The sequence below is a fragment of the Hylobates moloch genome, unplaced genomic scaffold (genome assembly GCF_009828535.3).
Source record: "Hylobates moloch isolate HMO894 unplaced genomic scaffold, HMol_V3 SCAFFOLD_9, whole genome shotgun sequence".
In the NCBI taxonomy this organism is placed as follows: Eukaryota; Metazoa; Chordata; class Mammalia; order Primates; family Hylobatidae; genus Hylobates; species Hylobates moloch.
The window spans coordinates 54,319,050-54,345,562 of record NW_026652284.1 but is presented as its reverse complement, the minus strand read 5'-3'; the positions used below and the strand labels follow the sequence as shown (position 1 = coordinate 54,345,562).

At 41.2% G+C, this 26,513-nt stretch overlaps 1 protein-coding gene across 7 annotated transcripts; it reads left to right on the top strand.

Annotated features, from left to right (window-relative positions):
- The first annotated feature begins 525 nt into the window (after positions 1–525).
- ELOC (elongin C) lies at positions 526–26,248 on the top strand. Of its 7 annotated transcripts, XM_058444294.1 has the most exons (5): positions 947–986; positions 2,245–2,300; positions 13,080–13,133; positions 16,823–16,966; positions 25,821–26,248. In XM_058444294.1, the coding sequence occupies exons 3-5, from the start codon at positions 13,130–13,132 to the stop codon at positions 26,009–26,011; spliced, it is 339 nt and encodes a 112-aa protein (XP_058300277.1). In that variant the 5' UTR covers positions 947–986; positions 2,245–2,300; positions 13,080–13,129; the 3' UTR covers positions 26,012–26,248. The 7 variants fall into 7 exon arrangements, with proteins under 7 accessions (XP_032615754.1, XP_032615756.1, XP_032615753.1 ...); XM_032759863.2 differs by lacking the exons at positions 947–986; positions 2,245–2,300 and adding an exon at positions 526–611; XM_032759862.2 differs by lacking the exons at positions 947–986; positions 2,245–2,300 and adding an exon at positions 676–779.
- The last annotated feature ends 265 nt before the right edge of the window (positions 26,249–26,513 follow it).

Genomic DNA, 26,513 nt, shown 5'->3' with positions numbered 1-26,513 from the left:
GAGGCAGGACCCTCGGGGGTGGACTGGGGGGCGTGGTTAGTTTTCAGTTAACATTGAATTCTACCAGGAAGAGAGGAAATGAGGCCAGCCGATTGCGCTAGTCGTTGCTGTGCTGGCTGTTCAGCACGCACAGCAACTTTTCACCAGGGACAGATGCTGCTTCATAAAGAGCATGATCTCGTTAGCAAAGAAACTGTCCTCCCACGTTTCAATCTTTCCTCAGCAGTCTCCCACCTCCAGGCGTACCCCTAAATGAGAGGCAGGGACAATCTCTAAAACCACCAAAATCTTAACACGCAGTGCGAGAAACTACGAGTCCCAGGATGCAGGGCTGCCTCGGTCCCAACGCCGACAGTATCCACCAGAGAAACTACAAATCCCAGAATGCAGTGCTCTCCCGGACTCCCGAGAGCCTCTTTAAGGATGCGTCTTTACAGCAATTGGATCAGGGTCTGCGCTGCATGCTGGGAATCCAGAAGAACTAGACTCGGATTGGTCGAAATTTGCCGGTTGCGTTAATAGGCTGGCCTACTATAGGGGAAAAGAATAGGGCGCTACGCACTACCTCCAGACGGAAGTGGACGACACACTCTGCGTCCTCGCCTTACCAGGTACGGATCTCCCGCGCGTCGCAGAAAGCGGCTCTGACCCAGCGGAAGTAATTCTTTCGACTGCCCCGGAACCCACCGGAGCAGGCAGCTGGGGGCGGGGGGGCGGCCCTGGGATAGGGGCTGTGGCAGTACGCGGGGACCCGGCTGCGGTGGCTGCGGGACTGACGAGTGAGTCTCGGGCTGGGGCGGAAACGGAGCTCCGGGTAAGGGTGGAGGGCGAGGGAGGCCGAGACGGGACGAGCTCGCAATCCCACTTCCCACCCCTTCCCTTCTGGGCGTGGAAGGAACGGAAGCTGTTAACCTCCCTGGGCCTCCCCAGCCCCTACTTTGGGGGAGGGGAGAAGAGGGCGGCGGGACCTTTCCTGGCGCCGCTCGGTGGGTTTGGAAAGAGGTGGAAGGAGGGGCAGCAGCCAACGAGACTGGGCCTTCTCGAGGCTGAGCGCGGGAGGGTGGAGTTAGGAGCATGGTAGCCCTGTCGCTTTTCCTTTCTGCTTGTTCCTCGTGTCTGCTCAGATTAGTTATTTTGTTGAAGTCAGTCCCTAGCCCAAGGAGAGGTCTCTCGCTTCTTCTAGCTGCAGTACCCGAGAAGTTTACCTTCTGGGTAACTTGTTAGGTGATCTGTGCTCGACTTCATGAGTTGGGGGTTTCGTGCATCTACTGCCCGTCCAGTCTTGTCTGTAAGGAGGTATCTAGTGTGAAATACTGTGCCCATTGAGTTTCTCTTAAGGAACTGAGATCTGTTTAGTAACATATAACTGTGGAGTTTGTGCCATTTAGAGTGAGCATTTCTACTCCACATTGCTTTTAGTGTAGAAAACCGAAATTCTTTTTTAGGGGGCCGGGGGAGACAGACTTGCTCTTGTTGCCCAGGTTAGAGTGCCAGTGGTGCGTTTTCGGCTTGCTGCAACCTCTGCCTCCCAGGTTCAAGTGATTCTCCTGCCTCAGGCTCCCAAGTAGCTGGGACCAAGGCGCATGCCACCACGCCTGACTATTATTAGTAGAGACGGAGTTTCGACATGTTGGCCAGGCTGGTCTGGAACTCTTGACCTCAAGTGATCCGCCCCCTGTCGGGCTCCCAAAGTGCTGGGATTTACAGGCATGAACCACCGCGCCTGGCCTTGAAATTCTTTAATGTCTTAAAACCTCACTTTCTCACTTTTTAACTGCCATATTTGCTTTTTTTCTTTTTTGTTTCTCTCTTTCTTTTTCTTTTTTTTTTTTGTTTGAGACAGAGTCTCGCTCTGTCCTGAGGCTGGAGTGCGGTGACTTGATCTCGGCTCATTGCAACCTCCGCATCCGGGGTTCAAGCCATTCTCCTGCCTCAGCCTCTGGAGCAGCTGGGATTACAGGCGCGCACCACCACTCCCGGCTAATTTTGGTTTTTCGGGTTTTTTTTGTTTTTTTGTTTTTTTAGTAGAGACGGAGTTTCACCATGTTGGTCAGGCAGGACTCCTGACCTCAGGTGATCTGCCCGCCTCCGCCTCCCAAAGAGCTGGGATTACAGGCGTGAGCCACCGCGCTCGGCTCCATATTTGCTTTTTGATCCCCGAAAGTTGTTTCCTTTTCTATTCAGTGACCTAAAATGACGTATGTCTGATCTCATTTACATTATAATCATGTTGTTGAAACGTAGCAGTTTACATGTGGATTTATTCATTCTGGAGATACAATGGCAAGGAAACAACTGTGGTACGTACTATAATGGATATTTATTGTGTCTTGCCAATGATGATTTGGGGTCCCTGTTTAATATTAAGTGACTGTTTCTCTTTTTCTTAAATATGAAATTTGATAACTACCATTCAAAAAATATACGTGTATGCATTGCCAGATGGTAAGTCTGTAATATAATAGGCACTAGTTTACAGCCAGAAGTTATAGTCAGTCCTATACATCAAGTTCTAAAGTGATATTTAATTGTTTAAATCTTCTAAAATGTTTATCTTGGTTTTTTTGGTAGATTTTTTAGTGCTGGAAAATAATCAGGGAAATCTTTGCTATTATGCTTATATTTATTTTTGAGTCAGAGTCTCACTCAGTTCTGCACTCCCAGGCTGGAGTGCAGTAGCACGATCATGGCTCACTCTAGCCTCAACCTCCTGGGCTCAAACCATCCACCTGCCTCAGCCTCCCTAGTAGTTGGGACTATAGGTGCCCACCACGACACCCAGCTAATTTTTTGTTTTGGAGGCTCAAGTGGTCTTCCTGCCGTGGCCTCCCAAAGTGCTGGAATTACAGGCATGAGCCACCAAATCTGGCCAGCTGTGGTCATATTTATGTGTTAATGCATTTCAGCTAAACTGCTATCCTAAATTCTTTATTGTTCTGTTATTAAGTAAGAAGAAGCCCATCCAGTAATGCCTGAATTTCAAGCCTCAGCGATTAGGAAAATGATAGTACATTCACTCAAGAAATATTTATTGAGCATTTACTAAGTGCCAGGCACTAATCTAGGCCTGCTGTCAAGGAACTTGAGGAGAGAAAGGATATGTGTAAGTAAGCGAGTATAGTTTCACGAAGTGATAAATGTGAAAAAAATATAGCAAGGTTAAGGGTTAGAGTGACTGGGATGGGGGTGTCTAATTTTGGTAGGATCATCAGGGAAGGAAGACCTCTCTGAGGAGTTGATGTTTTACCTGGAGACGTAAATGATGAGGATGTAAAAGCTTTTCGGACAAGAGCAATTACAAATGCAAAGACCTTGAGGTAAGAGTGAACTTGACCGATTTCGAGGAATACCAAAAAGGCCAGTGTGACTGGAGCTTAGTGAAGAAGAGTGGTGGGAGACAAGATCAGAGTGGTAAGTAGGGAAGTAAATCAAATGTCCAGTTGAGATATGGTAGCTTGAACTAGAAGTGTAGAGTTGAAAGTGAGCAGTAGTCTGATTTGGAATGTAATTTGAAGCTGGAGCCAAATGGGTTTTGCTTTCTTCCCAGGAACAAAACGAACAAAAAAAAATGTTTTTTGAATAACCAATCACTTTTCCAAGAATCTGGGTAAACAGCAGTGCATGTACTGAAATGGGGAAGACGAAGGGAGCATCAGTTTCTGAGACTGATAAATCAGAAGTTCTATATGGGACTTAGTTCGATAACTAGTAGACACCTGAGAATATGTGCAGTAGAAAAGTTGGATATTCACGACTGGCACTCAGGAGAAAAACTAGGGAGATGATCTGGGAGTCATATTTTATAGATGATAACCTGTGGTCTGGAGGACATCAAGTAGAGAATGTTAAATGGAGAAGAAGGTAGATGACTGGGAGCACTCCAGTCAGAAGAGGAGGATACAGTAATGGAAGCAGAAAAGCCAGGAGTGTGTGACATCTGGAATACTAAGGAAGAAACGTTTCAAGATGGAGGGAGTAGGCAATTGTATGAAACACTGCTAAATGAGGATTAAAAATTGACCATGTGACCAAGTGAAGTAGTTGAAATTTGTTAAGAACTCCTAAAATGGACTGGTGGGCCAAAGGGCTGATCAGAATAGGTTAAGAAGTAGATGGTAGATTGGTGTGTGGATGGGAATAATGGCCATAGCAGAGTCTTTAGCTAGGTGAGGGGATATCAATCATTGCTTAAGTGGAAAGATTGACCTTTAGTAGGAAGGACAGTTTTTATTCAATATTTGAAATAGGAGGGTGGACAAAATATATAAATACAGGAATGCTGAAGATAGACAAGGCAACTGAAGTGATTGGTTTCAGTTTATTTTTAGCCTATCTTTCGAAAGGTTCTGTTAATTATAATATGTAGAATCTATGATTAATACACATATGTTGGGAATATCTGCTCATAATTTAAAAACTGAAACAAGGGGGTTTGGAGATATTATTTGAGAGAATAATTAGGTCGTTTGCAGGGGTGAGGCAGACAGACAGAACATGCAGTGCTCTGGAGCCCTTAAGTTCTGTGTTGTGGGAGGGCAACTCTGGGTAATAAACATGGGGAGCTGAGTTACAGGTGATTGTCTGGGAAGGATGAATTTCAGATGGATTTAGTCTTGAAATAGTAGAGCCAGAATGGACTTCTGGACATAATTGAGTCCAATTCTCTCATTTGGAAGATGAAGAAATAGAAGTCCTGTCACTTAATTTATCCGAGTCTCAAGATAGAAATGTCTAATAGAGTAGAAATTCAGATGTGGAGATGGGTTCGGGTCTATATAAGGTAGCCATTGATTTTCATTCAACCGGGCTAGTTCTTAATTTATGATAAGTGATAAAAGCTGTGGACCTTCTCATGCCTCTTACTCTGAACTGCACATAGGCACAAAATCGTGCTTACAGATTCAAAGGTTTGGGATTCTGCTGCTTATCTGTGAACCTCGAGGAGTGGGGGACTGCAGATTAAGAACCTGCTAGAACAGAGTCAACAAGTTAGAACCACAGGCCGCATCTGGCCCACTACCTGCTTTTATACTACCCGCAAGCTAAGAATGGTTTTTAAATTTTTTAATAGTTGGACAAAAATTCAAAGTAAATGTGTATTTTATAACATGAAAATTATAGCCCGGATGCAGTGGCTCACGCCTGTAATTCCAGCACTTTGGGAGGCCAAGGTGGGCGGATTACCTGAGGTCAGGAGTTTGAGACCAGCCTGACCAAATGTTGAAACCCTGTCTCCACTAAAAATACAAAAAATTAGCTAGGGGTGGTGATGCGTGCCTGTAATCCCAGCTACTCGGGAGGCTGAGGCAGGAGAATCACTTGAACCTGGGAGGTGGAGGTTGCCGTGAGCCAAGGTTGCACCACTGCACTCCAGCCTGGGCAACAAGAGTGAGACTGTGTCTCAAAAAAAAAAAAAAAAAAGCAAATTATATAAAATTTACCTTTTTTTGCCCATAAATAAAGTTTTGTTGGATCATAGCCACACTCAGTCGTTTGCATCTTGTCTGTGGCTGCTTTTGCACTCAGTGGCAGAGTTGGAGTAGTTGTAACAGAGACCTTACGGCCTGCTAAGCGAAAAATACTTTCTGGCCCTTTAGTGTGTCAACCCCCACACTAAAAATGTAAATTCCAGGATACGGGTGGAGGAGAGGTTGTTGGATTTATTTTGTCCACAGATTCCTCCCAAGCATGTAGAGCAGTGCCTGGCACACGGTAGGCCCACGATACATATAGAAATGAACCTCTGGTTCAAAAATAGGATAATGGCCAATGTTTTAATGTGTGCTAGGCAGTATTCGAGTGCTTTTATATGTAAAGCCATTTATTATTCAGAACAGCTCTGTGAGGTAGATGCTGTATTATCCTCATTTTACTGTTGAAGAAGCTAGGCAAGGAAAGATGTAGGTTAGTTCTCCCACAGTGACATAGCTAGGAGTTGACTGATTTTAAGCACTGCATTACATGGAGGGCTGAAATCAAGTCTTCAGAAATGATAGAAAGCAGCAAAAGGATAGATAGGAGTGATGAAACAGGGTAATGTAGCAAAGAAGGAATACATTCTTCTGTAGTGTTGTTTACTATTATATTAGGCATTCAAGACCCACGTCCTGGGCTATGTGTGGTGGCTCACCCCTGTAGTCACAGCACTTTGGGAGGTCAAGGCAGGAGGTTTACTTGAGCTCAGAAGTTGGAGACCAGCTTGGGCAACACAGGGAGACCTCTACTGAAAAAAAAAAAAAAAAAAAAAAAAAAAACATTTTAACCGGGCTTGGTAGCAGGCTACTCAGGAGGCTAAGGTGGGAGAATCCTTTGAGCTCAGGAGGTTGAGGCTGCATGGAGCCCCGCCACCAGTGTACTTCAACCTGGGTGACAGAGCAAGAACTTGTCTCAAAAAAACAAAAAAAAGACCCATGGCTTGGTCAGTATCTCAATGTGTGCTCCTTATGTATCACTGTTCCCTTCTTTGATAAAGTCCAACTTCCCAAACTCTCACCTCTTTTCCTATCTTCCTACACTCTCTTCTTGACTCACTCCTCTGGCCAGACTGGTCTCCTTGCCATTCTCCCTCCATAAAAAGCTCTTCTTCAGATATCCGTGACTCATTCCCTTGCTTTCTTCAGATCTCTGTTAATGTTAGTTCTTCGCCATGCCGTATGTATTATTTTGTTTTGGTTTTCTGTCCCCACCATTCTTCCCATTCGGTTGGAATCTTTGTTATGTTCATCTCTGTCCCCAGTGCCTAGGTGAGCATCTAGTATACTAACCCTTGGTAAATATTTATTGAATGAATGAATTTGTAAACTGATTTCCAACAACACTAAGTTAAATTGTGTGCCCCACGCTGTCTGACTCAGGTCATACTGTTCACTGTGCCTGGATCTCCCTCTCTTTCCAGTTTTGCCTGGTAAAAATACCTCTACCCATCAAGACCCAGATCAAAAGCTACTTTCCTTTTATAGCTGTTCACTTAACAGATCTTCTGTTGGAGATTTGTAGTCTCATATTTCCTTTCTTTGGGACGACCAACTCTTACTCCTCCTCTGTTAGCATTTGCATAGCTAGAAAATTTGGGTTAATTTTATTACCAATGTCACTTTCAAAAGCTTAATTAGGCAGAAAACCATCCTAGAGTGATGATATCTTTGGAGTTAAGGTAAAATAAACTTCAGAAATGCTATCATTTTTTAAAAATTCTAGCTTTAATATAACCTACATACGGTAAAATGCTAATTGTACCATTTAGTTTTGACAAATGTATAGCAAGACATTTTTATCACTCCAGAATGTTGCTCTCTAATCACCTGCTGAGCTATCACCCTTGGTTTGTTTTGCCTGTTCTATAATTTTATATAAATCGGATAATACAGTGTATACTTTTTTGTTTGGCTTTCCCACTTAGTGTAATATTTTTATATTCTTCCATGTTGTATCAGTAGATCATCCCTTTTTGTGAATAGTACTGCTCTGTATGAATATACCACAGCTTATTTATCCATTCTCCTATTATGATGGACTCCCCATCAGCAGTGTATGAGAGTTCATTTGCTCCACATCCTCTCCAGCCTTTAATGTTCACTGTCTTTTTAATCTTAGCTATACTGGTGGCTGTATAGTAGTATTTCGTTGCAGTTCTGTGTTTCACTGATAAGTAATAATGTTGAGCACTTTTTAAGGTGTTCATTCAATTCTTCTGCCCAACTTTAATAGGATTTTTTATTGACACGCAGGAATTTTTTAATTTATTCTGGATGCAAATCCATTGTCAGATATGCGTTGTGAATATTTTTTTCCAGTTCGTGGCTTCATTTTTTTTTTCATTTTTCTTTTTGGTTTTTGAGGATTTTCTTTTTTTTTTTTGGTTTGTTTTTGAGACAGAGTCTTACTCTTGCTCAAGCTGGAATGCGGTGGAACCATCATGGCCTGCTGCAACCTTAACCTCCTCGGGCTCAGGTGATTCTCCCATCTCAGCCTCCCAAATACCTGGGACTACAGGTATACACCACCATGCCCAGCTAATTTTTCTATTTTTTATAGAAACGGGGTTTCACCACCATATTGCCCAGGCTGGTCTCAAACTCGTGGGTTCAAAACAGTCAGCTTGCCTTGGCCTCCCAAAGTGCTGAGATTATACGTGTGAGCCACGGTGCCCAGCTATGGTATTTGATGAACAGAAGTTTTGTTTTGGAGAAATCCAGTTTATCAAGTTTTTCATTTACAATTTGTGCTTTTTGCATCTTTTCTGAGATTTTTGTTTTGTTTTGTCTTGTTTTGTTTTTTGAGACAGAGTCTCGCTGTGTCGCCCAGGCTGGAGTGCCTGGCTGGTCTCAAATTCCTGACCTCAAGTGATCTCCCTCCCAAAGTGCTGCGATTGCAGGTATGAGCCACTGTACCTGGCTGCTGAGAAATCTTTGCCTACAGTGAGGGATGAAAATAATTTGTTTTCTTCTAGTAGCCTTATTTTGCATTTTAAGTTGAATTCTGCGAACCATCTGAAATTGATTTTTGTGTATGGCTTAACAGTGAGCTTCTTGTCCATATGCATATTGTTCCAGCTTCCTTTGTTGAAGAGACTGTCCTTTCTCGCCATACACTTTGACTCACTTTTCAAGTATAAGGATTCAGGAAATCTGTGCTTATCTTTTTTTTTTTTTTTTTTTTTTGCCATTTATAAGTTGATATGAAACAACTATAGCCCACCAAAATATAAATAACTGAGAACCATCATTCACTATCCAGGGACCCACTTGACATTACTGTGATTACCTGTTGCAATCCACACTACCATATGTAATACTTTTTTTTTTTTTGAGATGGAATTTCGCTCTTGTCACCCAGGCTGGAGTGCAGTGGCGCAATCTCGGCTCACTGCAACCTCCGCCTCCTGGGTTCAAGCCATTCTCCTGCCTCAGCCTCCTGAGTAGCTGGGATTACAGGCACCCACTACTACACCCGGCTAATTATTATATTTTTCGTGGAGACGGGGTTTCACCATGTTGGTCAGGCTGGTCTCGAACTCCTGACCTCAGGTGATCCACCCCCTTCGGCCTCCCAAAGTGCTGGGATTACAGGCGTGAGCCATCACACTCAGCCCCATCAAGTATTTTTATACCTGTCTAAGCTAGTTGTATTCTTTTTTCTGCTATTTTCCAGAGTTCATGGATTTTTTACATTTGGCTCTTTAATCTGTAGTGTATTTTTGGGAGTGATCTGTTCTAACCTTATTTTATCCAAGTAAATAGCCAGTGTAAAAAGACAAAAAGATATAAAGAACAGATTTTGCAGCAGTGTCTGTTATCTACTTAGGTAATTCAAGTAAACCAACTGAAAAACTATTAAAACTAATATCAGTTCTGCAAAAAAAATGACGGGGTACAAAATCAACTTAGGACATTTTAAAGCTTTTAGCAACACCAGCAATAGCCTTTCAGAAAATATCATAGTAAAACCGATGGCATGCATAATGGAAACTTAAAAGTACCTAAAAGTAGACCAAACAAGAAACATGTGAGAATAAAATGGGGACTTACCCAACTATTCCTGTACAGAATATAAGTCTAGAAATTCATGTAGCAATATAGAATATGATAAAGGTAATATTTCAAATCAAAGAAAGGATGGGCTATTCAAATATCTTATATTCACTGATACTAGATTCAACACTTAATTTCAGTGTAGGCCCTAGGCTCACCTAGATTTTTTAAGTATTTGTTATTAAACACAAACATACACAAAAAAACTTTAAGAGATTAATGTTTATATGTAACACCCTAAAAGCATAATGACGTCTCAGGCCATTGTTCATGCTCTTTCTTCTGCCTAGAACTATTCTCAATCCAACGGTTCCCCTACGACTGGCTTTTACCTGCCCAATTCATATTTCCAGAATTCAGCTCTGTCATGGAATAGATGTTCAGGCTGAAATTTTTGTCTCCTCAAACTTAGATTTCTTTAGATAACTTATGGATTAGCTCCACACTTAATCATATTTTAAATATTTCTAACTTCTACCTAAGAATTAGGAATTTTAACTCTTAATGTTGATTTTCCCTTTCAATATTGGGAGAAAGGGTGGGTCTCCTCTTCCTCTCCTTAATCTCTGTTGTATAAAATGATGGAATTGATTTACTACATTAACTCTGTAGAGAAACTGTTGCTACCCAAAGGGCTCCTAAGATGTGACTTTGCATTGTTGCTTAGCTACTGCTAGTTAAATAAACATCCTAAATGTTTTATTCTAGAGATTTTCCAGATAGAAGAGTTGGCCCTTGAAATTCTTGTACTTCAAGCTTTCTAGCATTTTTTCTTTTTTTGTTTTTTAAAAGAGTATTTACAAAGCAGTATAATGAAAAGAAAATAATAATGGCTTTCATGAATTTTTAAATTGCGTAGTATCATAAAATGACAGTACTATTTTTAAATTTTAGAGAACTATTTGAGGATTTACATCAGTAGCTGTTGGGAATTGTGGCAATTAAGTTTAACTGGAGCCAGAATTTTTTACTGTGGTAGTAGGCAATAATGGAAGGAGTGGAATGTGGGCTGTGAAGTCAAACCTACCTAGGTTTAAATCCTAATGCTGCCACTTAAGCTGTAGAAGCCTTTAGCAAGTAGCAGACTCTTCCAGTGTTTCTCATCTCTAAAATCAGAATAATTCCCTTGTGGAAGGGTTGTTTTTAAGTAAGATAGGCCAGGCACAGTGGCTCACACCTGTACTCCTAGCACTTTGGGAGGCCGAGTTGGGTGGATCACTTGAGGTCAGGAGCTCAAGACCAGCCTGGCCAACATGGTGAAACCCCGTCTCTACTGAAAATACAAAAATTAGCCAGACATGGTCCCATGCACCTGTAGTCCCAGCTACTCGGGAGGCTGAGGCACAAGAATGGTTTGAACCTGGAAGGCAGAGATTGCAGTGAGCCAAGATCACGCCACTGCACTCCAGCCTGGGCCAAAGAGTGAGACTCTGTCTCAAATAAATAAGATAATGTATGTAAGGCATTTAGTACAGTGTTTACCGCGTATTAGGCCTGCAAAATGTTCATCAGATTTAATTGTTAATGCTGCCTGTTTTCTCTGCTTTATCTCAAATTAGAAATGGTACTTTGGGAGGCTGAGGCAAGTGGATCCCCTGAGGTCAGGAGTTCAAGACCAGCCTGGCCAACATGGCGAAACCTGGTCTCTACTAAAATACAAAAATTAGCCAGGCACGGTGACAGACTGAGGCGGCAGGGGAGGCTGAGGCGGGCAAATCATTTGAGGGGAGGCTGAGGCGGGCAAATCATTTGAACCTGGGAGGCAGAGGTTGCTGTGAGCTGAGTTAGTGCTACTGCACTCCAGCCTGCACCCTGGCTACTGCACTCCAGCCTGGGCAACAGAGCAAGACTCCCTCTCAAAAAAAAAAAAGAGATGGTACTTTGAATATCTCTCCATGCTTAGCAAGTGTTTTAGACTAAGATTTGATTTCTGCTCCTGCTCTGTCACTACCTGAAACAAATTGTTTATCCTCTCTACATGGATGACATTATTCAAACCTGAGGCATTAGAGAGGTTACCTGCAAGTTCCTTTTATGCGTTGAAGTGTTATGGTTCATTTTCTTGACCCTTCTCTTAAGGCCAGAACTAAAATTTGTCAGGAATTTCTTGGAGCACGATAGTTAGGAAATGCTTTTTTCCTGTTAATGATGTAAATAAGAGTATCAGTATGAATTAGATCCTCTGAATAAATACTGTAGTATGTTACTAAAACGCAATTACTGAGAAAGTGAAACCATTTCCTTTAGCAATCATGTTATTTTGTCAAATTTATAATTTCTCAAAAAATTGTACATTTTTAACTATTGTTAAATTTCAAAACTTAGCCTGTATATGGAAGAGATGGAAGCATAAAAACATGTATGTGTACTTATCTAAGTAAAGAGCAAGACTTCTCTTTTTTCTTATTTATTTATTTATTTTAGAGATAGGATCTCACTATGTTGTCCAGGCTGGTCTCAAATCTCCTGGGTTCAGGCAGTCCTCCTGCCTGGGCCACCCAGAGTGCTGGGATTACAGGTGTGAGCCACTGCACCCAGCCCTGTCTTTTTTTATTCTCATGGAAGTTACTTCATGTCCTTGGTTATATCATGCCATTCATTCAAGCAAATATTTGCTTATTGTCTACCACTGTGTACTAAATACAAGATCCAGAACTTGCTGTGTCCTCACTGTTTTAAGTCAGTATGCATCATCCTTCCAGCATGTGTACCATAGCAAGGTGTACAGAGCATTGCTAACCTCAAAAGCTCACTTGAGCTTTGGTGTCCAGGGATTTTCTTGGGGTTTCATTCTGTAGACATGATTGATGAGTCATAAGCAACAAGCTGAGCTCAGTCTTCAGCACCCCTCCAACTGGAGGTCATGTTGATATCAAAAAAGTCACCTCAAAGCTTTCTGTCCTGAGTCCTTTTGTTAGTTTAAACTATCCAAAGGCCCACTATGAGTTACCTGGTTAACATAAACTACCAGGACCCATGAAGAATAGCAAAGACTTGTATCACTAGGGAAATTCCAAGGATTTAGAGGCCACCTCTCAAAATGAGGATCAAAAACCAGCCAAATTCTTTATTATACAATAGGACCCATAGTTTTGTTTGGATTTTCGACAGAGGCCTTTATCCAGAAAAAGAATAAAGGACCTCTGCCTTACAACACCTCAGCATGGCAGTTTTTTCTTGATAATTATGTTCTGTGTATGTATTTTAATGGATGAACATTTTTACATGTCTGTTACTTTTAACATGTCACACTTTACAACCTCTTCAACAACCCCACCCCCAGTCAATTTATAATGATTATATGTTATGTTTCTATTTTAAGTAATCTTTCTCCGATTCAAAAGTGCCAGCTGATCAAGCTCACAAAGCATTTTGGTATTCTTCAATTGATTTTATAAAAGTGCAGTGTTTTTGCTGTAGAATGGTGAGCTCATAATGTAACCAGGAGGGAGAGTTCTTAAACTTTTAACACCAAGGACATTAAATAACAGTGAGTGAAAACTTGTCTCCTGCAACATTAATCTTAATATGATATTGTTATATTTTCAGGAAACTACTAAAGTTCCTGGGGAAGCAAAGTAGAATTTCATAAGAACAAAATGGGTAAGCTAAAGATAATTAATTTTATGTTGTAACTAGTAGAAACTGGACTTTGTTTCAAAGATCTTTAAAATTCAGTGAACACAAAATTTCAGTAGACTGAAATTAGTTGACCACATCAACAGCTTACGTTTACTACACAGTCATGCCCTGCATAATGATGTTTCAGTCAGTGTTGGACCACATGTGTGACATGGTTTCATAAAGATTATAATAGAGCTGAAAAATTCCTGTGGCCTATGGTGACATCTTGATGATCTTGTCCTTGTGTAGGCCTAGGCTAATGTGTGATTGTATCTTAGTTTTTAACAAAAAAATTTAAAAAGAACAAAAATTACAATTTTTTAAAATAGAAAAAAGCATATAGAACAAAGATATAAAGAAAAATAGTGCTGGGTACAGTGGCTAACGCTTATAGTCCAGCTGCCTGGGAGGCTGAGACGAGAGAGTTGCTTGAATGAGCCCAGGAGTTCGAGGCAGAAATAAGCTATGATTGCCTGACTGCGCTTCAGCCTGGGCAACGGGTAAATCCACTGTAGCCTAAGTGTACATTATTTATGAAGTCTCTAGTAGTACAGCAATGTGTTAGGCCTTCACATTCACTCACCACTCACTCACCAACTCACATAGAGCAATTTCCAGTCCTGCAAACTCCATTCATGGTGAGTGCCCTATACAGGTATACCTTTTTAACTCTTTTATGCTATATTTCTACTGTACCTTTTCTGTGTTTAGATGCACAAATACTTACCATCATGTTACAGTTGCTTATAGTATTCATACAGTAACATACTGTACAGGTTTGTAGCCTAGGAGCAGTAGGCTACACCATATAGCCTAGGTGAAAGTACACTCTAGATTTAGTAAGTACACTCTTAGGATGTTTGCATCATGACAAGATTGCCTCATGATGCATTTCTCGTCTTGGAAGGTATCTCCATCGTTAAGCAATGCATGACTGTATTCCTGACAGGCAGATCGGTAATAATATCATGCTAACCCCAATTTGTGATTTTTAGTGAGTGATTTTACCTTAAGAAATTTGAAACTCTCCCGACAAACATAAAATGGTTTCTGTTGCCAAAAATATTACAAGCATAAATTGAAATAATAACCATTTTTATTTTTCTTTTTTGAGGTTGGCAAAAACTGCTAAAAATCTATATGCTTGAGTAGTCTGTAATTTAGAAGCTACTTACATCTTTATGGGTCCTCCCGCTTTTTATGAAAAATTAGACAAAAAAAGATACTAACATAGCTTTCACCAGATTGTTAACGTTTTACCAAATTTGCTTTCATGTGTGTATATGTGTGTGTGTTCATATTGTAGAGTTGGCAAAACTCCATCTCAGTCCTCTTAGGGTCCTGGCTGGGTCTGAGAATTAAATCGATGTAACATAGATGAACATTTATTACATAACATAAGATGACATAACATAGATGAATATTTATTACAAGTTTTACATGGAACAGAAGCCCTTTTTTAAAAAACAAAGACCAAAGCCAGGCATGGTGAAGCACGCCTATTTCCCAGCTACTTTGGAGGCTGAGGCAAGAGGATCTCTTGAACCCAGGAGTTGCAGGTTACTGTGAGCCATGATTGTGCCACTGCACTCCAGCCTGGGTAACAGAGCAAGGCCCTGTCTCTTAAAAAAAAAAAAAAAAACAATAAATAAGTAAGTAGTCCGGGTGCAGCGGCTCATGCCTGTAATCCCAGCACTTTGGGAGGCCAAGGCAGGTGGATCACTTGAGGTCAGGAGTTCGAGACATCCTGGCCAACATGGTGAAACCCCGTCTCTACTAAATACAAAAATTAGCCAGGCATGTTGGTGGGCGCCTGTAATCCCAGCTGCTCAGGAGGCTGAGGCAGGAGAACCTCTTGAACCTGGGCGGTGGAAGTTGCAGTGAGCTGAGATTGTGCCACTGTACTCCACAACAAGAGTGAGACTCCAACTCAAAAAATAAAAATAAATAAATAAATAGGTGGGTGGGTGGGTGGATGGATGGATGGATAGATAAAATTTTTAAATGATCATACTGCATTAACTTGTCTCTTTAGTCTCCTTTAAATAGTTTTCTACTTCAAAGACTATTCCTCAATTTTAATTTGTCTGGTTGTTTTCTTGTGATTTGATTCAAATTAAACATTTTTGGCAGTGGGAGCACGTGAGTGATTTTGATATTAATTTTAATTTTAGAGATTTCTGAATTAATTGTTTAACAAATGGATATTTGTGGCTGAACAGTACTTCAGCTTCATCCTTCTTTCTAGGGCTTCCTAAGTTCTTAGAATAAACCTTAAGCTATTTTATTTCACATGTTAATAATTATAAAAATTAAAATTCTGTTACAGTACAAAATTGTAAAAATTAAGGAGATTCTTACTTGCATATGTAACTTTTACTCTATATATATCTGGCTACTGTGACTGAAGCCGGTACAGCAGCAATGGCGGTAGCAGAGTAACATCTGTGCCCTCTGTCTCCTCATATCAGCTTTGGGTTTTTTTTAAAGACCAATATTTTGTCCATATTAATTACTTTTAATGCATGCATTTAAACTGAGTATTGTTTAAATGCATACTTTTTTTTTTTTGAGACGGGGTCTTGCTCTGTTGCCCCGGCTGGAGTGCAGTGGCGCAGTCTCGGCTCACTGTAAGCCCCGCCTCCTGGGTTCACGTCATTCTCCTGCCTCAGCCTCCCGAGTAGCTGGGACTACAGCCGCCTGCAACCACACCCAGCTAATTTTTTTTGTATTTTTAGTAGAGACGGGGTTTCAACGTGTTAGCCAGGATGGTCTAGATCTCCTGACCTCGTGATCCACCCGCCTTGGCCTCCCAAAGTGCTGGGATTACAGGTGTGAGCCACCACGCCTGGCGTAAATACGTACTTGATCATTATTTTTAACCATCAAGTGTGAAATGCTGAGTAAAAGAAGTCTTAACTTTTAGAACTTAGGGCTTGTCAAAGGAAGTCGAGCTCACATGGCATATAAACACTGATTTATAAATCTGCTATAAATCTTATTTCTAAAAATGAATATTTCAGGTGATAGAATTAAAGTCATACTATTTAAATATTTTGTCCTAGTCTTCAAATTTGAATGGGCTGCTTTGGTTACAAAACAACTGTTAATACCTCCTTGAAAAATACTAGTGAATTTTCACTGAAGTAGCATTCTTAAATCTACAGTTTATTCTGATATTGGAAGATGTTGATAGAGAAATATAAAACAAGGAGTTAAAAACTATTAATGTCTTGGTGACTATTATAATACCTTCCAGAAATGTTTCTGATGTGAGTTCTTCAAATATTAACCTTGTTAATAAACCTGTTTATTTTTTATTTTTATTTTTATTTTTATTTTTAGATGGAGCTTTGCTCTGTCGCCCAGGCTGGACTGCAGTGGCGTGATCTCAGCTCACTGCAACCTCCACCTCCGAGGTTCAAGTGATTCTCCTGCCTCGGCCTCCCGAGTAGCTGAGATTACATGTGTGCGCCACCACGCGCAGCTAATTTTTGTATTTTTAGTAGAGACAGGCTTGTTTGACCAGGCTGGTCTTGAACTCCTAACCTCAGGTGATCAGCCTGCCAAAGTGCTGGGATTACAGGCATGAGCCACTGCACCCAGCCAAACCTGTTTAGTTTTAGTACATTGTGTGATTGAAAAGTTGTTTCACTACTTTACTTTAGATGGAGAGGAGAAAACCTATGGTGGGTGTGAAGGCCCTGATGCCATGTATGTCAAATTGATATCATCTGATGGCCATGAATTTATTGTAAAAAGAGAACATGCATTAACATCAGGCACGATAAAAGCCATGTTAAGTGGCCCAGGTAAGCACAGTTCTGTCTTTTTCTTCATGTATTCACTTTTAATGTTTGATGGATGTTTTTAAGTTGAATTAATGATTCAGCATTTAAAGAGAGAGAATAAGTCTTCTAACACTGTTGTATGATTATGTTTTTGTTTTTTTGTTTGAGAGAGACAGAGTCTTATTCTGTTGCCCAGGCTGGAGTGCAATGGTGCAGTCTCAGCTCACTGCAACCTCCGCCTCCTGGGTTCAGGTGATTCTCCTGCCTCAGACTAGCTGGAATTACAGGTGTGTACCACCACCCCGGTTAACTTTTTTTTTTTTTTTGGAGACAGAGTCTTGCTCTGTTGCCCAGGCTGGAGTGCAATGGCACAGTCGTGGCTCACTGCAACCTCCACCTCCCAGGTTCAAGCGATTCTCCTGCCTCAGCCTCCTGAGTAGCTGGGATTACAAGCATCCGCCACCACGCCCAGCTAATTTTTGTATTTTTAGTAGAAATGGGGTTTCACCCTGTTGGCCAGGCTGGTCTCGGACTCCTGACCTCAAATGATCCACCCGCCTCAGCCTCCCAAAGTGCTAGGATTACAAGAGTGAGCCACCACGCCCGGCTTTAACTTTTGTATTTTTAGTAGAGATGGGGTTTCACCATGTTGGCCAGGCTGGTCTTGAACTCCTGACCTCAGGTGATCTGCCTGCCTCAGCCTCCCAAAGTGAGGGGATTACAGGCATGAGCCACCATGCCTGGCCTTTTGCATGATTATGCTGCACTGGGAAAAAAATTGATTTCTGCCATTTTCTGTTTTCAGTTATTTATCCTATAAGTTTCAACAAGACTGAATTGATTTCCCCTACATTAGGTTCCATAGTCAGCCCTTTTTTTTTTTTTGAGACGGAGTCTCACTTTGTCACCCAGGCTGGAGTGCAATGGTGCCATCTCGGCTCACTGCAACCTCCGCCTCCCAGGTTCAAGAGATTCTTCTGCCTCAGCCTCCCGAGTAGCTGGAATTACAGGCGCCTGCCACGACGCCTGGCTAATTTTTTGTGTCTTTAGTAGAGACAGGGTTTTCACCATATTGTTCGGACTGGTCTGGATCTCCTGACCTCAGGCAGTGCACCTGCCTCAGCCTCCCAAAGTGCAGGGATTATAGGTGTGAGCCACTGTGCCCGGCCCTTAGCCTTTTAACCACGGACTGGTGATTTGTGTTCCTAGCTAGATAAAAAGTTTATCTATACAAGTTGCTACCTTCCAAATCTCTATTCTTTTTTTTTTTTTTTTTTTTTTTTGAGACGGAATCTTGCTCTGCCGCCCAGGCTGTAGTACAGTGGCACGATCTCTGCTCATTGCAACCTTCGCCTCCCAGGTTCAAATGATTCTCCTGCCTCGGCCTCCTGAGTAGCTGGGACTACAGGCGCCCACCACCACACCAGGCTAATTTTTTGTACTTTTAGTAGAGACGGGGTTTCACCGTGTTAGCCAGGATGGTCTCGATCTGACCTCGTGATCCACCTGCCTCAGCCTCCCAAAGTGCTGGGATTACAGGCGTGAGCCACGACACCCAGTGCAAATCTCTATTCTTAAAATTATTTTCTTGAAGTAAAATTCACATAATGTAAAAGCAGCTGTTTTAAAGTGTACAATTTAGTGGCGTTTACTACATTCACAGTATTTTGCAGCCATCATCTCTGTCTAGTTCCAAAACATTTTATTACTCCAAAAGCAAGCTCCATACTCATTAGCTGTCACTATCCCTTCCCATTCTCTACCCTCAGTGTCTGACCACCACCAGTCTGCTTTCTAATTTACCTATTCTGGACATTTTGTATAAATTGAATCATACAGTATATGGCCTTTGGTGTCTGGCTTTTGTTGTTTTTCATGTTTTCAAGGTTCATTTATGTGGTGCATGCACAGCACTTTATTCATTTTTATGGCTGAATAATATTCCATTCAGCCAGATGTGAATACACCACAATTTATTTATTCATCAGTTGATAAATATTTGGGTTGTTGACACATTTTGGCTACCATGAATAGTTCTGTGAACATTTGTGTACAAATAATTGTTTGAATACCTGCTTTCAGTTCTTTTGGGAGTCTTCTTAGAAGTGCAGTTGCTTGATCATATGACAATTCTCTTTAACTTTTGGAGGAGCCACAGAACTGTTTCACAATGGCTGAATTGTTTTACATTTCTACCAACAGTGTCCTAGGGTTCCAGTTTGTATACATCTTGGCCAATATTTGTTATTGTATTTTTTTTTTTTTTTTTTTTTTGAGACAGTTTCGCTCTCATTGCCCAGGCTGGAGTGCAATGGTGCAATCTTGGCTCACTGCAACCTCCACCTCCCAGGTTCAAGCGATTCTCTTGCAGCTGGGATTACAGGCATGCGCCCCCACGCCCAGCTAATTTTGTATTTTAGTAGAGACGGGGGTTTCTCCGTGTTGGTCAGGCTGGTCTCGAATTCCTGGCCTCAGGTGATCCGCCCGCCTCAGCCTCCCAAAGTGCTGGGATTACAGGCGTGAGCCACTGCGCCTGGCCACTGTCTTTTTTTTATTACTGCTATCTTAATGGGTGTGAAATGGTTATCTGGTGGGTTTTTGTTTGTTTGGTGGTGGTGGTGGTTTTTTCAGATAGTCTCACTCTGTTACCCAGGCTAGAGTGCAGTGGCACAATCTCCACTCACTGCAACGTCCACCTCCCAGGTTCAAACGATTCTCATTCCTCAGCCTCCTGAGTACCTGGGGTTATAGGTGCACACCACCATGCCAAGCTAATTTTTTGTATTTTTGGTAGAAATGGGATCTCACTATGTTGGCCAGGCTGGTCTTGAACTCCTGGCTTCAAGTGATCAGCCCACCTCGGCCTCGCAAAGTGCTGGGATTACAGACGTGAGCCAACACACCCAGCCTATCTGGTGGTTTTGATTTGCATTTCCTTAATGACTAATGATGTTGAACATTATTTAATACACTTCCTAGACATTTTTGTGTCTCCTTAGGAGAAATGTCTATTCAAGTCTTTTGCCCATTTTTGAATTGGGTGGTTTGTATTTTTGTTGTTGAATTGTGAGAGTTCCTTATTAATTCTCAGTAGTAGACCCTTATCACATACATGATTTGCTAATATTTTCTCCCATTCCGTAGATTTTTTTTTTTTTTTTTTTTTTTTGAGACACCTGTTGCCCAGGCTGGAGTGCAGTGGCACAACCTCGGCTCATTGCAAGCTCCACCTCCCAGTTTCATAACCATTCTCCTGCCTCAGCCTCCCGAGTAGCTGGGACCACAGGCGCCCGCCACCATTATTTTTATTTATTTATTTTTTAAATTAATTAATATATTTATTTATTTTGAGACAGAGTCTCGCTCTGTTGCCCAGGCTGGAGTGCAGTGGTGCAGTCTTGGCTCACTGCACCCTCCACCCTCCACCTCCCGGGTTCAACCAATTCTCCTGTCTCAGCCTCCTGAATAGCTGGGATTACAGGTGCCCACCACCACACCTGGCTAATTTTTGTGTTTTTAGTGGAGTTTCACCGTGTTGGCCAGGCTGGTCTCAAAATCCTAGCCTCAAGTGATGCACTCACCTTGGCCTCCTAAAGTTTTAATTTTGAAGTGTGATTTATTTTTCCTTTGGTTTTTGTGTCATATATAAGAATCTGTTGTCAAATCTAACCCTGTGTTTTCCCTTGTGTTTTCTTATAGGCGTTTTTTGGGTTTGGCTCTTAAATTTAGGTCTTTGGTCTTAAGTTAATTTTTGTTTATGCTGTGAGGTAAGAGATCAGCTTCATTCTTTTGCATGTGGCTATCCCACTACCATTTATTGAAGAGACCGTTTCCCCATAGCACCCTTGTTGAAAATCAGTTGACTGTAGATATGTGTGTTTCTGGGCTCTCAATTCTATTCCATTGATCTATATGTCTGTCCTTATGCCAGTACCACACTGTTTTGATTACTGTAGCTTTGTGGGAAGTTTCAAAATCAGAAAGTATGAGGCCTCCAACTTTTTTTTTCTGTTTCAAGATTGTTTGGGCTATTTGGGATCCCTTGCAGCTCTTTCTGGTTTTGTCTGTTTTGTTGTTGTTGTTGTGAGGTTTTTTGTTTGTTTTTGAGATAGGGTCTTGCTCTGTTGCCCAGGCTGGAGTGTAGTGGCACAAGCCTTCCTAGGCTCAAGCAGTCCTCCCACCTCAACCTCCTGAGTAGCTGGAACCACAGGCATGCACCTTTTTTTAAATTGTATTTTCTGTAGTGATGTTGCCCAGGTTGGTCTTGAACTCCTGGGCTCAAGCAGTCCTCCCAACTTGGCCTCCTAAAGTGCTGGGGTTACAGGTATGAGCCACTGTGTGTGGCCACAATTCTTTTTCTATGCTTTTACGATGAAGATTTTAAAACCTACTCAGAAGTAAAGAGAACTGTGTAATACACCTCCATGTGCCCATCATCCGGCTTCAATAGTTATTAACATTTTGCCAGTCTTTTGCTCTATCTCCCAGGCTGGAGTGCAGTGGCACAACCTCAGCTCACTGCAACCTCTGCCTCCCAGGTTCAAGCGATTCTCCTCGCTCAGCTTCCTGAGTAGCTGGTATTACAGGCATGCCGCCACCACGCCCAGCTAATTTTAGTATTTTTAGTAGAGATGGGGTTTCACCGTGTTGGTCAGGCTGTTCTTGAACTCCTGACCTCAAGCAATCCACCTGCCTCGGCCTCCCAAAGTGTTGGGATTACAGGCATGAGCCGCCATGCCCAGCCTATTTTGCCAATGTTAAATTGTGTCATTATCCCTACTTTTTTGGAGTATTTCAAGCACATGCCTGATGTTGTGCCATTTCACTTGCAAAATCTGCAATAGTTCCCCTGCACCTTTTCTTTTATTTCCAGGCAGGCCATTAATTTTACAGAGAAGCAAGGTCATTTGTATGCTGTCCATATTTCATATTGAATTATATTTGAGTTTTATTCTGTAAACTCATAGTTAAAATTCCAGAGACTTGATTAGACTCTGATACATTTTTCTAAGCAAAGGATACCTTGTAGGTAGCACTCTTGTATTCCTGTTGTATCACGTCTTTTAGCAGTGTCAGGCTTGATCAGTGGGTTCCAGGTTGTCAGGCTGATTCATCCATTAAAAAATCACATTCATTGTGATTTACTTTGAGATTACAAAACAGCGACTTTCCAATTCTGTAAAATTTTTTGCATTTATTAGCTAAAATTTTCCTATATTATTTGGTTACATTGAAATACAGTGTATATGGGAAAGACGATAAAGACTTGATTTTTTTCCTTTTAAATATAATTTTTCAGAGTAATGAATTGGTTCTTCAGCATCATCCGGTAGTAAAGAGTGTTTTGTTTTTGTTTTTGAGTGCATGTCATCATGAACTCATGACTTTATATTTCATGTTTTTGAGTCTTGCAGTCATTCTTACTGGTGCTCAGATTGTTCCATTTGCTTCATTTTTATGTCAGAAAGAGCCACATTGTGTTAGCTTCTGTGTCCTTTTGACATGGCTCCGTTAGTCTTGAATAGCTATACTACTTTCTGTAATAAGATTTCTTAGGCGTGTTATGAACATTGTTCCTCAATCCCGAAAACAGCTGTTTCTCAAAAAATCCCTGTTTTGTTTTAGTAGAAAATGGTATTTTGGGGGCCCCAATCTGGGTGCTAACAATACTCATTGCTCCTTGGTTGAATTGTACCCCCAACTCCTCATACACACACACAACATGGCTCTGATGAATCTGATGAGTTGCTTTTGGGCTTTTCCACAGGACAATGCAAGGAAGTACTTTAAGGGGAAAAAAAATCACAAATGCCAACAATTTTAATTAAAAATTAATTTTATTTTATAACAGCAGGCTAGAAACAAAGAGCTTTTGCTTTTTATAAATTTGATCTTTAAACACGAGATTTTTATCTTGGAAAGATCAGAAAACATTCAGCCTCAAACTACTGTTTGCATGAAAAGGAATGAAGTACTGATAACATGCTACAGTGCGTATGCACCTCGACAGCATGCTAAGTAAAAGAACTCAGACACAAAATGTCACGTTTGTATGATTCCATTTATATGAAATATCCAGAATAGGTAAACCCATAGAGACGGAAAGCAGATTGGTGTTTGCCAGAGGCTGGGGGGATGGGGAAGATGAGGAATAACTGCTTAATGGATTACCGGGTTTTAATTTGGGATGATGAAAATGTTTTGGAACTAAATAGAAGGGACAGTTGCACAACATTGTAAGTATACTAAATGCCACTGAATTGTACACTTTAAAATGGTTAATTTTATGTTATATAAATCTCACCTTTTAGAAAAATCACTGATGTTTGTCTAGTATCAAAGTCTTAATAAGTGCCTATAGGCAATATTTCAGACATGTATTTAAGAAAAGGAGTTCTAGTTATTGGCAAACCAAAATTTACCTCATTGTTGTGAATTATTTGCTGAGTCCTGCTGTACTCCTTTCTCCCTACTACAGTGTACCCCCAACCAACAGATATATAAAAGGCATTTTGTATATATTTTAGTATTTTAAAATACTATATTCTCAACGTATATTTGTAGATGTGAAATGCCTTTTATATTCAGCACACAGTGCTAGTACTAGACTGCTAAGAAAATATTTTATCCCTATGTGTAAAGGCTAAATGATACAACCTTTGTGTAGCTACAGAAATTTTGAAGAATGACTGAAAAACTGTTTATGAAATGCTGTTAAACAAAGGAAAATGTCTTGTGAAGAGATCTCATTAACATGATCATATTTTGAAAAACTGAAGGAGGAAACAATGGAATTCCTTTCCTGAAATGTTTCTTTTGCTTTCTTGCTTGCTTGCTTGTTTGTGACAGGGTCTCTGTCTGTTGCCCAGACTGGAGTACAGTGGCGCCATCATGGCGCACTGCAGCCTCGAACTCCCAGGCTCAAGCAGTCCTCCCACCTGAGCCTCCCCAGTAGCTGAGACTACAAGTAGGTCTCCCAAAGTGCTGTGATTACAGGCATGAGCCACCATGCTCAGCCCATTTCTTTTAAGTAGTATTTTATTATTTTAGGTAAACAGTTAAATAATTTAAATAGGTTTTTTGTTTGTTTGTTTTGTTTTATCTTTTAAGACGGAGTCTTGCTCTGTCACCCAGGCTGGAGTGCAGTGGTATGATCTTAGCTCACTGCAACTTCCACCTCCTGGATTCAAGTGATTTTATATATTCACTAATTCTCAGAAATGCCAAATCAGAAAACCTGTTATTTGCTCTGACTTTATTTTTACATGGCAGTTCAGTACAACACAGGGATCCTGATGATCCATAAAGACTTGATTGCCTGGATTGATCTTTTTTAAAAATGATTTTACTTTTTCATCCTGCACACCAGTCATACCACCAGGGTTCTTAGGAAAAGCCACTTAAGTTTCCAACCCACAGGGAGAGAATTAGAATTTTAAAATTCAGTCTTGATGGATCTCAATTTACTATCTTTTTTTTTTTTTTTTGAGACGGAGTTTCTTTCTTGTCGCCCAGGCTGGAGTGCAATGGCACAATCTTGGCTCACTGCAACCTCCGCCTCCTGGGTTCAAGAAATTCTCCTGCCTCAGCCTCCCGAGTACCTGAGATTACTGGCACTCGCCACCACGCCAGGCTAATTTTGTATTTTTAGTAGAGACGGGGTTTGACTATGTTGTCAGGCTGGTCTTGAGCTCCTGACCTCAAGTGATCGCCCACCTCGGACTCCCAAAGTGCTGGGATTACAGGCGTGAGCCACCCCACCCGGCCCTCAAGTACTATTTTAGTAAAGGTTTCTTTAATGTTGGCCAGGTGCAAGTGGCCAAGCCTGTAATCTTAGCACTTTGGGATTCTGAGGCAGCGGCATCACTTGAGTCCAGTAGTTCAAGACCAGCCTGGGCAACGTGGCAAAACTCTTGTCTCTACAAAAAATACAAGAATTACCCAGACATGGTGGCGCTCACCTGTGGTCCCAGCTACTCGAGGAGGCTGAGGTGGGAGGATCACTTGAGCCCAGGAGGCAGGGGTTACAGTGAGCCGCAACCATGCCACTGCACTCCAGCTGGGCAACAGATCAAGACTCTGTGTCAAAAAAAAAAAAAAAAAAAATATTATGTTAATATTAAAAAAATCAGAATTCCATAATTCATTTGGTGCTAATTGAGGTTATTTTAATGATGATTAGTTTGCTAGGGCTGCCATAACAAAGTACCACCCCTGGATGGCTTGAACAACAGAACTTTATTTTCTCACAATTCTGGAGTATAGAGGTTGAAAGTAGAGTTGGTCTCTTCTGAGGCTCTCTTCTCGTCTTGTACATGGCCATGTTCTTCCTGTCTTCACATAGTTTTCCCTCTGTGCCCATCTCTGTCTGGATCTCTTAAAAGAGAATACCAATCATGGCCGGGCACGATGGCTCATGCCTGTAATCCCAGCACTTTGGGAGGCTGAGGTGGGTGAATCACTAGGTCAGGAGTTTGAGACCAGCCTGACCAACATGGTGAAACCCCGTCTCTACTAAAAATACAAAAATTAGCCGGTCGTGGTGCTGCACACCTGTAATCCCAGCTACTCAGGAGGCTGAGGCAGGAAAATTGCTTGAACCTGGGAGGTGGAGGTTGCAGTGAGCCGAGATCCCGCCATTGTACTTCAGCCTGGGTGACAGAGCACGACTCCATCTCAAACAAACAAACAAACAAACAAAAAAAAACACCAATCATATTGGATTGACACCCTAATGACCTCTTTTTAATTACCTCTTTAAAGAACTTATCTCTAAATACAGCCACATTCTGTGGTAAAAGGGGTTAAGACTTCAACATATGAATTTGGAGGACACAATTCAGCCAATAACATACATAATTCTTTTGTTTTACAGGTCAGTTTGCTGAGAACGAAACCAATGAGGTCAATTTTAGAGAGATACCTTCACATGTGCTATCGAAAGTATGCATGTATTTTACGTACAAGGTTCGCTACACTAACAGCTCCACCGAGATTCCTGAATTCCCAATTGCACCTGAAATTGCACTGGAACTGCTGATGGCTGCGAACTTCCTAGATTGTTAAATAAAATAAATTATAATAAACTGTTAACTCTTTTCAGTATTTAATACCTGTAGTTCAGTTAGTAACTTTTTCATATATAGCATGTTGCCTGTATGCAGTTGAACTATATAAAGTTCATTGCAAAGCAGATTATCTTCTGTTTTTTTGCATAGCAATCAAAGTTGAAATTTGTTTGCTACATCAACAAATTAAGGACATTTTCACAAACTGAGAAATAAACAAATATGCCAATTCGTAGGTGGTTTTGCCTTATCCTTTGAATGTGACTTAAAATCAGCAATGATGATATAGTAAATACTGAAATTTAGGTGTAAATGAATACGTTCTACAGGGTAATAATGAGGCTAAGTATTTTTAGTGGTTTTTTAGAAACCTTATAGCCGCCATTAGCATTACTAGAGTTATGCAAATAATTGCATTATAAACATGTTTATAACTTAGCCAGAACATTGATTTTTATAACTCTCCAAGTATAAGTTGAAATTTCTTAAGTCTTTTGATA

What these genes read in the sequence shown, in the direction of transcription:
- ELOC (XM_032759863.2), top strand. An exon ending in AGCCATGTTAAGTGGCCCAG is followed by an intron (nt 16,967 to 25,820) that starts GTAAGCACAGTT and finishes TTTGTTTTACAG; the next exon opens with GTCAGTTTGCTGAGAACGAA.